Source organism: Equus quagga, chromosome 11 (assembly GCF_021613505.1).
Source record: "Equus quagga isolate Etosha38 chromosome 11, UCLA_HA_Equagga_1.0, whole genome shotgun sequence".
In the NCBI taxonomy this organism is placed as follows: Eukaryota; Metazoa; Chordata; class Mammalia; order Perissodactyla; family Equidae; genus Equus; species Equus quagga.
The window spans coordinates 70,954,690-70,970,279 of record NC_060277.1 but is presented as its reverse complement, the minus strand read 5'-3'; the positions used below and the strand labels follow the sequence as shown (position 1 = coordinate 70,970,279).

The window sequence follows — 15,590 nt, the reverse complement described above, 5'->3', positions numbered from 1 at the left end:
AGACTGTAAGAGGCAGCAGGGGCAGCACAGCCCCCATACCAATGCTTTCAGAGCTGTAGCCCAGCCCATGGGAGTGCCCACCATGCCACAGTAGCCCCTCCGGTGGGAAAACTCCCCAGTGAGGGGTGGTGGCTTGGCCCCCTCGAAGAAGCCCCACACACCAAGTGCAGCAGCTCAGCCAAACAGCCCATGAGCACAGAGCCAGCCTGGGCTTTCCCCTCTCCTGCCAAGTGTAGCAGCACAGCTGGTCGCCTGCCTACATGACAGCAACCCACCAGCACAGCACAAAGGCCCCACCTGCACATGTGTGCGAGACCTGCCAGGAGGCTTGCAGCCAGCCTGTGCAAATGCAGAGCACCCCTACCAGCACAACTTCCAGCAGATGGGGCAGGATCAGAAAACACAGCTTCTGTCCCCCACTCAAGCAGTGGCAGACAGCATCTGAAACCTGACACTACCACAAGTGCACTGGCAAAAGATCAATTCATCAAATACCACGAAGAACAAGAGTAACACTTCAGAGCAGAAGGAAAATGACAAGTCTCCAGAAACCAATTCTGAAGTCACAGAAATTTACAATCTAAATGACAGAGAATTCAAAACAGTCATCATAAAGAAACTTAACAAGTTACAAGAAAATTCAGAAAGACAGTTCAATGAGCTCACAAATAAAATTAATGAACAGAAGCACTACTTCACCAAAGAGACTGAAGCTGTAAAAAAATACCCAAATTCTGGATATGAAAAACACAAATAATGAGATAAAAAATAATCTACAAACCACAAAAATAGAGTTGTTCTAATAGAGGACAGAATTAATGATTTAGAGGATAGAAAGATAGAAATGCTTCAGGTGGAGGACGAAAACTAAGATTTTTTAAAAATGAAGAAATTCTTTAAGAAATATCTGACTCAATTAGGAAAAGCAACATAAAGATTATAGGTATTACAGTGGGAGAAGTGAGGGAGAAAGGAGACACGAGTTTGTTGAAAGAAATAATAGCTGAGAACTTCCAAAACATGAGGAAGAAAATAGACTTACAAGTCCAAGAAGCTGATAGAACTCCTAATTACATTAATGCAAAAAGACCTTCTCTAAGGCATATAATATTAAAACTGTCAAAGTTAATGACAAAGAAAAAATATTAAGGGCAGCAAGGGAGAAAAACATAAGCTACAAAGGAAGCCCTATCAGGCTTTCAGTGGATTTCTCAGCAGAAACCTTAAAGGCTAGGAGAAAATGGAATGACACAGTTGAAACATTGAAAGACAAAACTTTCAGTCAAGAATACTCTATCCAAGGGCCAGCCCTGTGACCCAGTGGTTAAGTTCATGCACTCCGCTGTGGTAGCCCAGGATTTCACTGGTTTGGATCCTGGGAGCAGACATGGCACTGCTCATCACGTCATGCTGAGGCCGCATCCCACATGCCACAACTAGAAGGACCCACAACTAAGATAGACAACTATATACTGGGGGGAGTTGGGGAGAAAAAGCAGGGGAAAAAAAAAAAGAAGATTGGCAACAGCTGTTAGCTCAGGTGACAATCTTAGGGGAAAAAAAAAAAAGAATACTCTATCCAGCAAAACTATCCTTCAGATACGACGGAGAAATAAAAGCTTCCCCAGATAAAAGCTGAGGGAGTTCATCACCACTGGACCTGCCTTACAAAAAACAGTGAAAGGAGCCCACCCATTTGAAACTAAAAGCAAAGGTTTACAAAACCTTGAGAAAGGAGATAAATAAACAGATAGAACCAGAAAATTGCAGCTCTATATCAGAATAGGTTAGTAAACAATTGTACCATAAAAGCTAAAGGGAAAGAAAGCATCAAAAATAACTATAAACACTTTAATTTAGTCACAAATTCACAACATAAAACAGAATAATTTGTGACAACAATAACTCAGAAAGGGAAGAGGAAAGACATAGAACCTGCTTAGGCTAATGGAGATAAGAAGCTATCAGAAAATGGACTATCTCATCTATGAGATCTTTTATACAAACCTCATGGTAACCACTAAATAAAAAAATCAGAGCAGAGGCACAAATCATTAATAAAGAGAACAACATCAAAGAAAACCACTAAACTGAACTGGCAGTCAGAAATACAAGGGAAACAAAACAATGGAAATATACAACTAGAAAACAAGAGATAAAATGGCAGTATTAAACCCTCACATAGCAATAATCACTCTAAATGTAAATGGATTGAATTCTCCAATCAAAAGACATAGAGTAGCTAGATGGATCAAAAAAAACAAGACCCAACAATACACTGCCTCCAGGAAACACATCTCAACTCTAAAGACAAACATAGGCTCAGAGTGACGGGATGGAAGACGATACTCCATGCAAATGGCAAACAAGAGAAAGCAGGTGTTGTCATACTTAAATAAGACAAAGTAGACTTCGAGATAAAAAAGACAATGAGAGACAAAGAGGGGCAGTATATAATGATAAAAGGGACAGTCCACCAAGAGGACATAACACTTATGAATATTTAGGCACCTAACACAGAAGCACCAAAGCACATAAAGCAACTATTACCAGACCCAAATGGAGAAATTCACAGGAACACAATAATAGTAGGGGACCTCAGCACTCCACTTACATCAATGTGTCCACTGTCACAAGAGTAGCCTTTAAATGAAATACTAGTCAACAAGCCAAAGTCAACAAGAGTAGCCTTAAATTAAATACTAGACTAGATGGACTTAATAGATAGATATAGAACATTCAATCCAAAAACAGGAGAATACACATTCTTCTGAAGTGTACATGGAACATTCTCAAAAACAGACCATATACAGGGAAACAAGGCAAGCCTCAATAAATTCAAGACTGAAATCACATCAAGCATCTTTTATGACCACAATGCTATGAAACTAGAAATCAACTACAAGAAAAAGGCTGGGAAAGGCAAAAATATGTGAAGACTTAACAAAATGCTACTGAACAACCATTTGGATCAATGAGGAAATCAAAGGAGAAATCAAAAAATACCTGGAGACAAATGAAAATGAAAACACAACATACCAACTCTTATGTGGTACTAAGAGGGAAACTTATAGCGATACAGGCCTATCTCAACAAACAAGAAAAATCTCAAATAAACAAGCCACAACTAACAGAAATAGAAAAAAAAAAAGAACAAAGCCCAAAATCAGCAGGAGGAAAATAATAAAAATTACGAAATAGAGACTAAAAAAACAATGGAAAGAATCATTGAAACTAAGAACTGGTTCTTTGAGAAGATAAATAAAACTGACAAACCCTTAGCCAGACTCACTAAGAAAAAAAGAGAGAAGGGTCAAATAAATAAAACTGAAAACAAAAGAGAAAAAAATTACAACAGATACCACAGAAATAGAAAGGAATATAAAAGCATACTATATGCCAACAAATTGGATAACCTAGAAGAAATGAATAAGTTCTTAGACTCATACAACCTCCCAAAACTGTATCAAGAAGAAACAGAGACTCTGAATAGACCAATCAGAAGTAAAGAGATAGAAACAGGAATCAAAAACCTCCTAAAAAACAAAAGTCCAGGACCAGATGGCTTTTCTGGACAATTCTACCAAACATTCAAAGAAGAGTTAATACCTATCCTTCTCAAACTATTCTAAAAAATTGAAGGCGATGGAATGCTTCCTAACTCATTCTATAAGGCCAACATTACTCTGACACCAAAATCAGACAAGGACAACAAAAAGAAGGAAAATTATAGACTAATATCACTTATGAACACAGATGCAAAAATTCTCAACAAAATATTAGTAAACCAAATACAGAAATACATTAAGATATTCCATGCTTGTGGATTGGAAGAATAAACATAGATAAAACATCCATACTACCTAAAGCAATCTACAGATTCAATGCAATCCCAATCAGAACGCCAATGAGATTCTTCATGGAAATAGAACAAAGAATCTGAAAATTCATATGGGTCAACAAAAGACCCCAAATAGCCAAAGCAATCCTGAGGAAAAAGAACGAAGCTGGAGGTATCACAATTCCTGACTTCAAAATATACTACAAAGCTTCAGTAACCAAAACAGCATGGTACTGGTACAAAAACAGACACACAGATCCATGGAACAGAACTGAAAGCCCAAAAATAAAACCACACATCTATGGACAGCTAATCTTCAACAAAGGAGCTAAGAATATATAATGGAGAAAGGAAAGTCTCTTCAATAAATGACGCTGGGAAAACTGGACAGCCACATGCAAAGGAATGAAAGTAGACCATTATCTTTTGCCATACCCCAAAATCAACTCAAAATGGATTAAACACTTGAAGGTAAGACCTGAAACCATAAAACTCCTAGAGGAAAATACAAGCAGTACACTTTGACATTGGTCTTAGAAGGATCTTTTTGAATACCTTGCCTACTCGTGCAAGGGAAACAAAAGAAAAAACAAACAGATGGGACTAATCAGACTAAAGAGCTTCTGCAAGGCAAAGGAAACCAGGAACAAAACAAAAAGACGACCAACCAACTGGGAGAAAATATTTGCGAATCATATATCCAACAATGGGTTAATCTCCAAAATATATAAAGAACTCATACAACTCAACAACAAAAAAAAACAAACAACCCGATCAAAAAATGGGCAGAGAGGGCGGGCCTGGTGGCACAGTGGTTAAGTTTGCACGTGCCGCTTTGGCGGCCTGGGGTTTGCCAGTTCAGATCCTGGGTGCGGACTTGGCAAGCCATGCTGTGGCAGGCGTCCCACATATAAAGTAGAGGAAGATGGGCACGGATGTTAGCTCAGGGTTAGTCTTCCTCAGCAAAAAGAGGATTGGCAGCAGATGTTAGCTCAGCTAACCCTCCTAAAAAAAAAAAAGGGCAGAGAATATGAACAGACATTTTTCCAAAGAAGATATATAAATGGACAACAGGCACATGAAAAGATGCTCAACATCACTAATCATCAGGGAAATGCAAATCAAAACTATGAGATATCACCTTACACCTGGTAGAGTGGCTACAATTCCCAAGACAAAAAAGAATAAATATTGGAGAGGATGTGGAGAAAATGGAACAGTCATACACTGCTGGTAGAAATGCAAACTGGTGCAGCCACTATGGAAAACAATATGGAGATTTCTCAAAAAATTAAAAGTAGAAATACTATATGACCCAGCTATTCCACTACTGGGTATTTATCCAAAGAACTTGAAATCAACAATACAAAGTGACATATGCACCCCTGTGTTCACTACAGCATTAGTCACAACAGCCAAGACGTAGAAGCAACCCAAGTGCCCATCAACAGATGAATGGATAAAGAAGATATGGTATATATACATACACACACAGAATACTACTCAGCCATAAAAAAAGACTAAATCATCCCATTTGCAATAATATGGATGGACCTTGAGGGTATTATGTTAAGCAAAATAAGCCAGGCAAAGACAAACACCACATGATTTCACTCATATGCGGAAGATAAACACACGGATAAAGAGAACAGATTAGTCGGTACCAGAGGGGAAGGGGCTGAGGAGGTGGGTGAAAGGGGTAAAAGGGCAGATATGTATGGTTATGGATAAAAACTAGACTATTGATGGTGAGCACAATGCAGTCTATGCAGAAACTGATACATAATAATGTACACCTGAAATTACACAATGTTATAAACCAGTATGACCTCAATAAAATAATTTAAATAAATAAATAAAGTAGCCCATTACCTTTCAGGCTGCTTATCCGTCTACCTACCTTAGCAGGAAGAAAAATCAAAATACCAGTACTGGCCTCCAGTGGAGCTCACAACTGAGAAATGCTCCTTCAGGTTTTAATTGAAAAAATGCCGTTCTATCTACAGAACAAGCTGGTATACTATCTGTCCCCAATAAATCTCCAACTTCTATATCTGTGGTGAGTTGGTACACTGTAGCAAGGAGTACGTTTCTTTCTAACAATACCCCAAAAACACTTTTATTGATTTGCAGCCCTACTTTGGGTCCCAGCCAAAGATGAAACCAGAGGTCAAAGATAGCTATCCATAATAATAGTCTACTCAAAGACTAACTATGGCCGTTTAGTAACAAACAAGAGAAATGGTACATTTTTTGTTAATAGTGAAAAAAAGAAACAGAAACATCAATAAGGTATTAGTTAATTATGGACTGTTGTCAAGCTATTTAAAATTACTGTCATGCATACCACTAACCACAAAGAAACATAAGAATGAAAAAAAAGTAAAGTTAAAAATAAGAGCAGGGGCCAGGGGCTGGCCCTGTGGCTGCGTGGTTAAGTTCACGTGCTCTGTGGCAGTGGCCCAGGGTTTTGCTGGTTTGGATCCTGGGTACAGACATGGTACCACTAGTCAGGCCACATTGAAGTGGCATCCCACGTGCCACAACTAGAAGGACCCACAACTAAAAATATACAACTATGCACTGGGGGGATTTGGGGAGAAAAAGCAGAAAGAAAAAAAAAAAAAGCAAAGGTCAGCTCAGTGGTGTAGCAGTTAAGTTCATGCACTCCACTTCAGCGGCCCAGGGTTCATCAGTTTAGATCCTGGGCATGGACCTACACACTGTGCATCAAGCCTTGCTGTGGCAGCGTCCCACATGGAAGAACTAGAATGACTTACAACTAGGATAAACAATAGGATAAACAACTATGGACTGGGGCTTTGGGGAGGAAAAAAAAAAGAGGAAGACTGACAATGGATGTTAGCTCAAGGCCAATCTTCCTCACTAAAAAAATAAATAAATAAATAAAAAGCTGAGAACCTCAATGTATTTAAAATAAATAAATAAATAAAATCAGTGGCCAGCCCAGTGGCATAGTGGTTAAGTTCATGTGCTCTGCTTCGGCGGCCTGGGGTTCACAGGTTCAGATCCCAGGCATCGACCTAGACACGGCTCATCAAGCCATGCTGTGGCAGCAACCCACATACACAATAGAGGAGGACTGGCACAGACGTTAGCTCAGCAACAATCTTCCTCAAGCAAAAAGAGGAAGACTGGCAACAGATGTTAGCTCAGGGACAATCTTCCTCATCAAAAAATAAACAAATAATATAAAAGCAGAAGACAAAATTCTTTGTATTCATAATTACGACCATGGGAATAAAAGAGGGGCAGCTGAATGGAAATGCACCCAAAATAAGCTAATAGTTGTGTCAGAGTGCTAGGATCAATGTTTTTTCCATTTTCTAATTTTCTGTAAGTGTGGTTATGTTGCTTAAGAGATAAAAAAATTATACATTTTAATAATATCTAACATTAAATAGCACTTCACAGTCTACATGCACATTAACATGTAATTTTACGTCATTCTCAGAACCTTAAAAGATATTATTCCGACGTTATAGACAATAAGAAAGAAGTGGCTTACCCTTTTATAAAGGCAAGTCAAACTTCGTAATAGAACTGGTCAGTCTTTTAGCTGGAGAATTAACTAAAAGCTCAGTTACAAAATCTACAATTGTTCCCTGCAACCATTACTTATCGCACCACATAACTATAGTAGTCCTAGTTCAAAAAAAACAAAAGGGAGAGGGAGCTCTACGTGAAAATAAAATAACAAGGTGCTTGTAACACTTCCTTTCAGCAAAGTGACCACAGAATTTAAATCTACTGGATTCCTAGAACAGTCAAGAGTTAAAATAATTCTTTTTAATATTCATTATTATCATATACATATTCATTTAATTCTAGACCCTATGGGGTATGAGGTAGCTATAATCATCCCATTTTACCAATGAGAAAACAACATTTAAAAGATTAAGTCAAAGAATCATATTGAAAAGGCCCAGATTATTAAATGTATCACCTATCACCAAACATGGATTGGACCCAAATCAAAGAAGCATCCACCATCTGCCAGGGGGTAGGGAATAGAAAGGAAAACACAAAAAGAGGTAAAACGGGTGAAACCAGTATTAAGTTGGAATTTTGTAAGCTATAGATCTTTGGTTCCTGGAAAAATCATAAAATTACTGCCATACTGGGTTATCAGCTATAGACATAACAGGCAATGACAAACCTAATAACCAGGTAGAATTCAGGCCACGAGGAGTTTGATAAAGTCTGCTAATTTATTTAGAAGATTAGGTGAGTGGATCTCTAAAAAAGAAAATGCTACTAAGTAAGCTCAAGTCACAGGCACAAAAAGTGAAACGTAAAGATAACAAGCACCTGTAGATCTTTGTCAATGGTAGAAAGGCCGTGTCTACTAAGAAGTCCAGGGCAGGCTGGGCTGCAGAGGCTGCATGGGGTGGCGGAAAGACTACCGGACCAGAATCAAGAGATCTGGGTCCCAAGTTCCTAATCTGTAAAACTAAGAGTTTAGATAAATTTACCTCCCAAGAGCCTCCCAGCTGCAAAATTCCTTAAGATGGAAAACAAAACTGCAGTTGCTGCTGAGGGCGACTTAGGTGAGGCACGAATCACAACAGGGAGGTGAGGCATCTTGAGTGCCATCACTGAGATGAGTCCAACAAACAACTCATTTTGCCCCATAATTTTAAAAATTCTGCATATTTTCTGTACTTTGTCAGGAACAAGATGAAAAACAGTCTAGAAGGACAAAAAGTAGATGGTGGGGTTAAAATACTTGTTTTTAATCCCTTATTTTTCTGAGCTTCAAAATATGCAGTTTTCACAGCACTCTAAAATTTGAGAGTCGCAGTGGTATAAACACTATGTCAACTATAAAAACATGCAGGAGGACGTGAACTGGTAATATGTACAAATGAAAGTCGTCATGGTACAATGTGAAATTCTAAACAATATTTTTGAATACTGTTTCAAAAAACATTGCTCTATTCTCTTTTCAATAAAAATCACTTCATTTCTTCCCTTCTTTCTTTTATCGTCCCTCTCAACCTGCCTGAGTCTTAACAGAGCAGACAAGACAGCTGTCCCCCTTTTTTAAATAAATCATAACTGGGTAACATCTCCCATCTATGATACCAAGCTTGAAATGATCAATTCTCCAGATACATGATGGGCCCTAGCAATTTATCCTTCCCAGCAAATGTATGCCTTTCATTTAATTTGGGGCTACCATAGTCTGTACAGGCAGACTTGGAATACTGACCAATTTCTCTACCTTAGAATGGTATTCCTTTAAAACATATTTTTGTAGTTCAAATGGAACTTTGGAAATAGAAGTTTACTGATTAAAAGCCTCCTAAAAACAACCTTCTCCATTTCCCTGATTGGCTCCAGTCCTCTCAAAAGCCAACAGATACTAAAATGGCCACAAGGCCCTGGTTACCACTTTTCATGAATTTCTACGTTCTGTTACTTTATTTAAGTTTATTTTAGTTACTCAGACTCTTCTGAATGCTCAGTATAACTTAAGCCTCTTTCTTCTTCATATCCTAATGTGTCTTCGAAGAAACCAATTTAAAGCAAAAGTTGCCTAACCTTTGGTTGCAATAATGTGTAAATTTTGTGAGAGGTAGACCATCCAATAATCCAGTTCCTTTACACAAATATTTAAACAAACTCACATTTAACAAATCAGGATATTTGCTGATTTTGGAATTGGCCTTTTATTAAAATAAGCAGCTTTAAACACCTACAAATCCAAAAGAAAAAGAAAAAGAAAAACTTCCCTATTTAGCAATTCCACTTCTGGGTATATACCCAAAAGAATTGAAAGCAGGGTCCTTTTTATTTAAAGATTTTATTTTTCCTTTTTCTCCCAAAGCCCCCCGGTACATAGTTGTGTATTTTTAGTTGTGAGTCCTGCTAGTTGTGGCATGTGGGATGCCTCCTCAGCATGGCCTGATGAGTGGTGCCATGTCCACGCCCAGGATCTGAACCGGCAAAACCCTGGGCCGCTGAAGCAGAGTGCGTGAACTTAACCACTTGGCCACAGGGCTGGCCCCGAAAGCAGGGTCTTAAGAGACATTTGCACACCCGTGTTCACAGCAACATTATTCACAATCATCCAAAGGTGGAAGCAAGCCAAGTGTCTACCAACAGATGAATGAATAAACAAAATGTGATCTACACATATAATGGAATATTAGTATTATTCAGTCTTAAAAAAAGGGAAATTCTGATACAGGCTATAACATGAATGAATATTGAGGACATGATGCTAAGTGAAAGAAGCCAGTCATAAAAGGACAAATACTGCTTGATTCTACTTATTTAAGGAACCTAGAATAGTCAAACTCATAGACAGAAAGCAGGAGTAGTTATTGTCAGGGACTGGGGGGAATGGGGGAATGGGGAGTTGTTGTTTAATGGGTATAGAGTTTTAGTTTTACAAGAAAGTTCTGGAGATTAGTTGTACAACAATGTAAATGTACTTAACACGACTGAACTGTACACTTTAAAAATGTTTAAAATGATAAATTTTATGTTATGTGTACTTTATGACAATTTAAAAAAATCTTCTCTATGTCCCAAGGCTAAATCCTAGGGTTGAAAGCCCTTTTAGTTTTAAACTACAGCATTAGCCATCATTGCAACAACACTTGGTAGGGTGAGAAGTCAAGCAAGACAAATAGCTTTTTTTGAGTACCTTATGCTGCTTAATGACAGGTATGTTGTCCAAAATAATCAGCTGTTAAAAAGGAATAGCCTTAACTCTCCCCTGGAACTGGTTAGTGATCTCAGTTTCCCTTCATTAAGTTCTTGACAGCTCAATGTCCTCACATCTGTCACTGTTTGGGAGACTGATTCCAAGAACATAAATTGCTTCAAGGACTAGGCAACAAATTTATTCTGGTTCATGGGACAGATCTGAACCCATCTGTTTCCAAATCAAAAGCCATATTTGAATCAGTTTTGTTCCATCACAGTATCGTACTAATGGGAGCAATACAATCAAACAGTATTTTCCTCCTTTCTATCCACGTAATATAGATGATTACATGAAACACAAATCAATTAAAGCACAAGAGCATCCTCAGAAACAGGGTCTTTGCAGACCGTAGGATCTGATACCTTTTCAATTTTTATGTTTATTCTTCAGACCATTATGATTATGTTTCCTCTAAGTGATACGGTTTCTTTTGGAAATTACACAGGAGGAAATATTTCCACATTGTAATAACCAACTTACCTTAATCTTTTTTTAAGTTGTAAACTGTCATGGATGATCCTCTTAACAAACTCTAATTCACCTCCTTCTGCCATGATCTCTGTGATACCGCCTGTGTTTACAGAACTAGGTGGAGGTCTTCGAGGATTTCGAGAGTTTACTCCCTGAACAACAAGAAACTCTGGTGAAAAATTTTTACACCTTAAGATCAAGTCTTTGACTGTAATCCAGTTCTAAGTAAGGATGCTTAGATGTAATTTTAGTTTCCAAATATCATGCTAGATTTAGGATTTAAAAATCATATAGCCATTGCAATTTACATTTTAAACTGCATTCATGCAAATATTCCTTTCCAGGGTCTTTTATCTTCCCTCTTTGTGATTAAACACACGCACACACACAAAAAATGTTTTTACCTTTTTATGTAGTCTAATCCGTCACTTTTCCTTTATGCTTTCTGTCTTGGCATCATGCACAGAAAATATTCCACCCAAAGACTATATAAATGTTTACAAATGTTTTCTTCTAGTACTTTCATGGTTTCACTTTTTAAATTTAAATATTTAATCCACTCCTACCTGATACCATATTAAAAAAATTAACTCAAAAATGGATCAAAGATCTAAATATAAAAGCTAAAACTATAAAACTCTTAGGAGAAAATATATGAGTAAATTTTCATGACCTTGGATTAGGCAATGGTTTCTTAGACATGACATCAAAAGCACAAGCAATAAAAGAAAAAAACAGATAAACTGGACTTCCTCATAATTAAAACTTTTGAGTTGCAAAGGAGACCATCCAGAAAGTGAAAAGACAGAATGGGAGAAAACGTTTGCAAATAATATATCTAATAAGGGACTATGTCTAGAATACATTTTCTTTCAACAATAAAAAAAAGAAAAATAATACAATTTTTAAATGGGCAAAGGATCTGAATAGGTATTTCTCCAAAGAAGATAAACAAATGGCCAAGAAGCACAGGAAAAGATGTTCAATACCATTAGCCATCAGGGAAACGCACATCAAAGCCACAGTGAGATACTACTTCACACCCACTAGGATGGCTGTAATCAAGAAGACAGATGTAGATAACAAGTGGTGACAAGGATATAGAGAAATTGGAACCCTCATACACTACTGCTGGTGGAATGAAAAATGGTCAGCCACTTTAGTCTGGCTGTTTCTCAAACAAACAAACATACAATTACCATATGATCCAGTAATTCCACTCCTAGGTATATATCCAAGAGAAATAAAAACATATATCCACCCAAACACTTTTATAAGAATGCTCACAGCAGCAGCATTATAATAGCCAAGACGTGGAAACAACCCAAATGTCCATCAACTGATTAAGTAAAATGTGATATATTCATACAGTGAAATATTATTCAGCAATAAAAAGAAATGAAGTACTGATCCATGCTGCAATATGGACGGATACTTAGTGAAAAAGTCAGTCACAGAAGACCATATATTGTATGATCCCATTTATATGAAACGTCCAAAACAGCAAATCCATAGAGACAGAAAGTAGAGGGGTGGTTGCCTAGGACTAAGGGGGCTGCAGGGAAACCGAGAGTAACTACTAATCGGTATAGGACTTTTTGGGGGGGGGTGATGAAAATGTTCTAAAATTGACCATGGTGATGGCTATACAACGCTGTAAATATACCAAAAATAATTAAATTCTACTCTTTAAGTGGGTGAATTGTCTGGTATGTGAATTAAATCTCAATAAAGCTGTTATAAAAAGATATTTAGTTCTGGCGCTAGTAATACTCTATTTCCTTATCTGGATGCTGGTTTCACAGGAGTGTTCACTTTGAAAAGTCCAGTTTATACTTACAGCATGTGTACTTTTACATATGTACGTCATACCTTAATATTGTTAAAAAAAATTGTACTGCAGGACCTAGCTATCTTATAACTTACCTTCAACAAAAGCTACAATTTAGATTTCTTAAATCCTGCTTCACTTTATGTTCCAATCTAGAATATTGGTATTGCTAATAAATTTCAGTCCAACATCCTCCCCTACACCAAAAAAAAAACTAATCCATCTGGAATTTACTTTATTTTCAGGTATGTAAATTGTACTTTCAGGGTATTTGAGTGATTCTAAAACAATTTATTCTCCCAAAGTTTTAAGCATACACACCTCCTCATTTCCTTCTGATTAATATTTTTCAATTTCTATTAATGGGGAATTAAATAGATGAAGGAAAACTTAGGTAAAGACAATAACATTTTAGAGCATTGAGTTTCTTAATAGGTTAGTTGTTTTCATCCAACATTTCTCTTTCCATATTCCTGAGCAAATAAATTTTTCACCTGAAGTTGAAAGACTAAACTGGACATTTTACTATCAAATGACAGGTGGCAGTAAAAACAGTGATCTCCCCCCTAAGCCAATAAGCCCAATATAGGAGTGGACTGTGACCTAAGTTGATCCAATCAGAGGAAATCCAAAGGTTCAATGGTTTGGGGAAGAAAAGAGTTTTCTCTTCACTCTTTCCCCCTCCCTAAATATTACTCTGCCAAAAGTAAATCAGCCTAAGAACAAAAAAAAAAGGCCAGGTCAGAGCCAAAAGAAACCTGGAAAAACACAGCCTCAGCCCTGACACTACTATGAACTCCTTAATCAAGTTGTTCCTGAAGTCCAAATTACTGCTGGATTTCTTAGATATGTAAGTCAATAAACTTTCTTTGTTGTTAAGGCCATTTGAATTGGGTTTTCAGATGCTTGACACCAGAATGTTCTGATACAGCTTCCAAAATAAAAGTTGCTCTTTGCTCTTATCTTCACAAACAAGGAAAACTTAGGCAAATATTTAATTGCTTTAAAGCAGAAGATATTTTACCTTGGCTTCCAACTGATTGGCAAAAAAGGGAGGGTTGCACATGCAAAAGTCATAGATTATCTCAGATTCCTCTTTAAGAGCGTCCATCAGGAGTGTCTTCTGTGGTACTTTTACCACTAGGAGAAAAAATAGGAACTGTTAACTAGTATTAATGCTGTGGTAGTTTTCACATATGTCCAAATTCTTTGACAGAAGTGACCTCTAGTCCCTTCGAGAGGTGAAGTTTAATATCCCTCTCCTTGAGTGTAGGCTGCTCAGTGACTCGCTTTTACTGAACAGAAATGATAGAAGTGACACAGGGCATCACTTCTGAGGCTAGGTCATAAAGAGCAATATGGCTTCCTCCTTGCTCTCTCTGTTGAATTACCTGCTCTAGGAGAAGCCAGCTGACATGCTGTAAGAATGCTCAAACAGCCCTCAGGAGAGAGCCACAGGGCAATGAACAATGCTTCCTGCCTACCCCCAGTCAGTCCTCCAGACGACTGCAACCTCATTAAAGACTCTAACCAGAACCACCCAGCTAGGCCATGCCCAAACGCCTGACCCATAGAAACTAGGAGATGATAAATGTTTATTGTTTAAAACTGCTAGATTTTGGAGTAACCTGTAATATAGAAATGTAGAAATAAAAAACACATAAACAATATTAGTATTTCCCCTTACAATGATATGTTTAACACTAGTAATAAAAGCCTACTTCTTCCATAAAGAGACATAGTCTAATGACAAAAAAAATGAACAGCCTTTTATATATACAATAAGCACAAAAATAAAAAGTAACTGATTACTAAGGGGATGTGACTATTTGTAGCACAGTTCCACATACTGAAATTAAAAAGATGGTATATTTTAATCAACAGTAGGGTTCTCTTCCTTTTAACATCTTGGTGACTAGGTTACTTCATATACAATAGATACTCATTATTCATAGTAGTGATGTTCTATAAAGTCACCACAAACACTGAATTAGTGAATAGTGAACCTTTAGCTCCTAGAAATACAGGTTTAGGTTAACTGTGAGCCTCTGGTCACAACATTTTCATCAGCTAATCAATATATAACCTTGTTTTATGTGTGTTTCTGTTTAAAGACACCTTATTTAATATATATTGCTAATTCATTAACATTGAACTCACAGCCAACAGCGCTCTAACTCATGTGTGAACGAAGCTCATCTAACACACCTATTTTCTCTATAAGGCACACCACAACCTTTTTGTACTCAGTAACACTGGATAGCATTTAAGCACTATGTTTAGGGACCATTTTAAACAGCAAAATCACCAAGAAAAAACACAAAACTGCAAAAAAATGTGGCACTAAATAGATCATGAAAAGACACTTATTTACAATATGAGAGCTGAAACAATAGCAGAGTGTCGCTTGTTTCAACTTCAGCTTGGAACATGCACGTTGGGTAACGATTTTTTTTACTGCTCTGCATATGTCTTTGAATGACCACAAAGGTACCACAAGTATTGATTTTGAGGTTAAAAATAACTCTGAGTATTCCTCAAAAAACTAAAAATAGAACTACCATACGATCCAGCCATCCCACTACTGGGTATTTATCCAAAGAGCCTGAAGTCAGCAATCCCAAAAGTCCTGTGCACCCCAATGTTTATTGCAGCACTGTTTACAATAGCCAAGACGTGGAAGCAACCTAAGTGCCCATCAACAG

General features: G+C 37.4%; 1 protein-coding gene across 2 annotated transcripts in view; it reads right to left on the bottom strand.

Moving 5' to 3' along the window:
* The window catches only part of METTL16 (methyltransferase 16, N6-methyladenosine), a 75,478-nt gene that overhangs the window by 28,117 nt on the left and 31,771 nt on the right, over positions 1-15,590 (bottom strand). For both annotated transcript variants that reach the window (XM_046674949.1, XM_046674948.1), the window contains 2 exons: positions 13,910-14,025; positions 11,064-11,206 (listed from right to left, as the gene is read on the bottom strand). In XM_046674949.1, the coding sequence (XP_046530905.1) occupies positions 11,064-11,206; positions 13,910-14,025 (259 nt within the window). The remainder of the gene's footprint in view (positions 1-11,063; positions 11,207-13,909; positions 14,026-15,590) is intronic.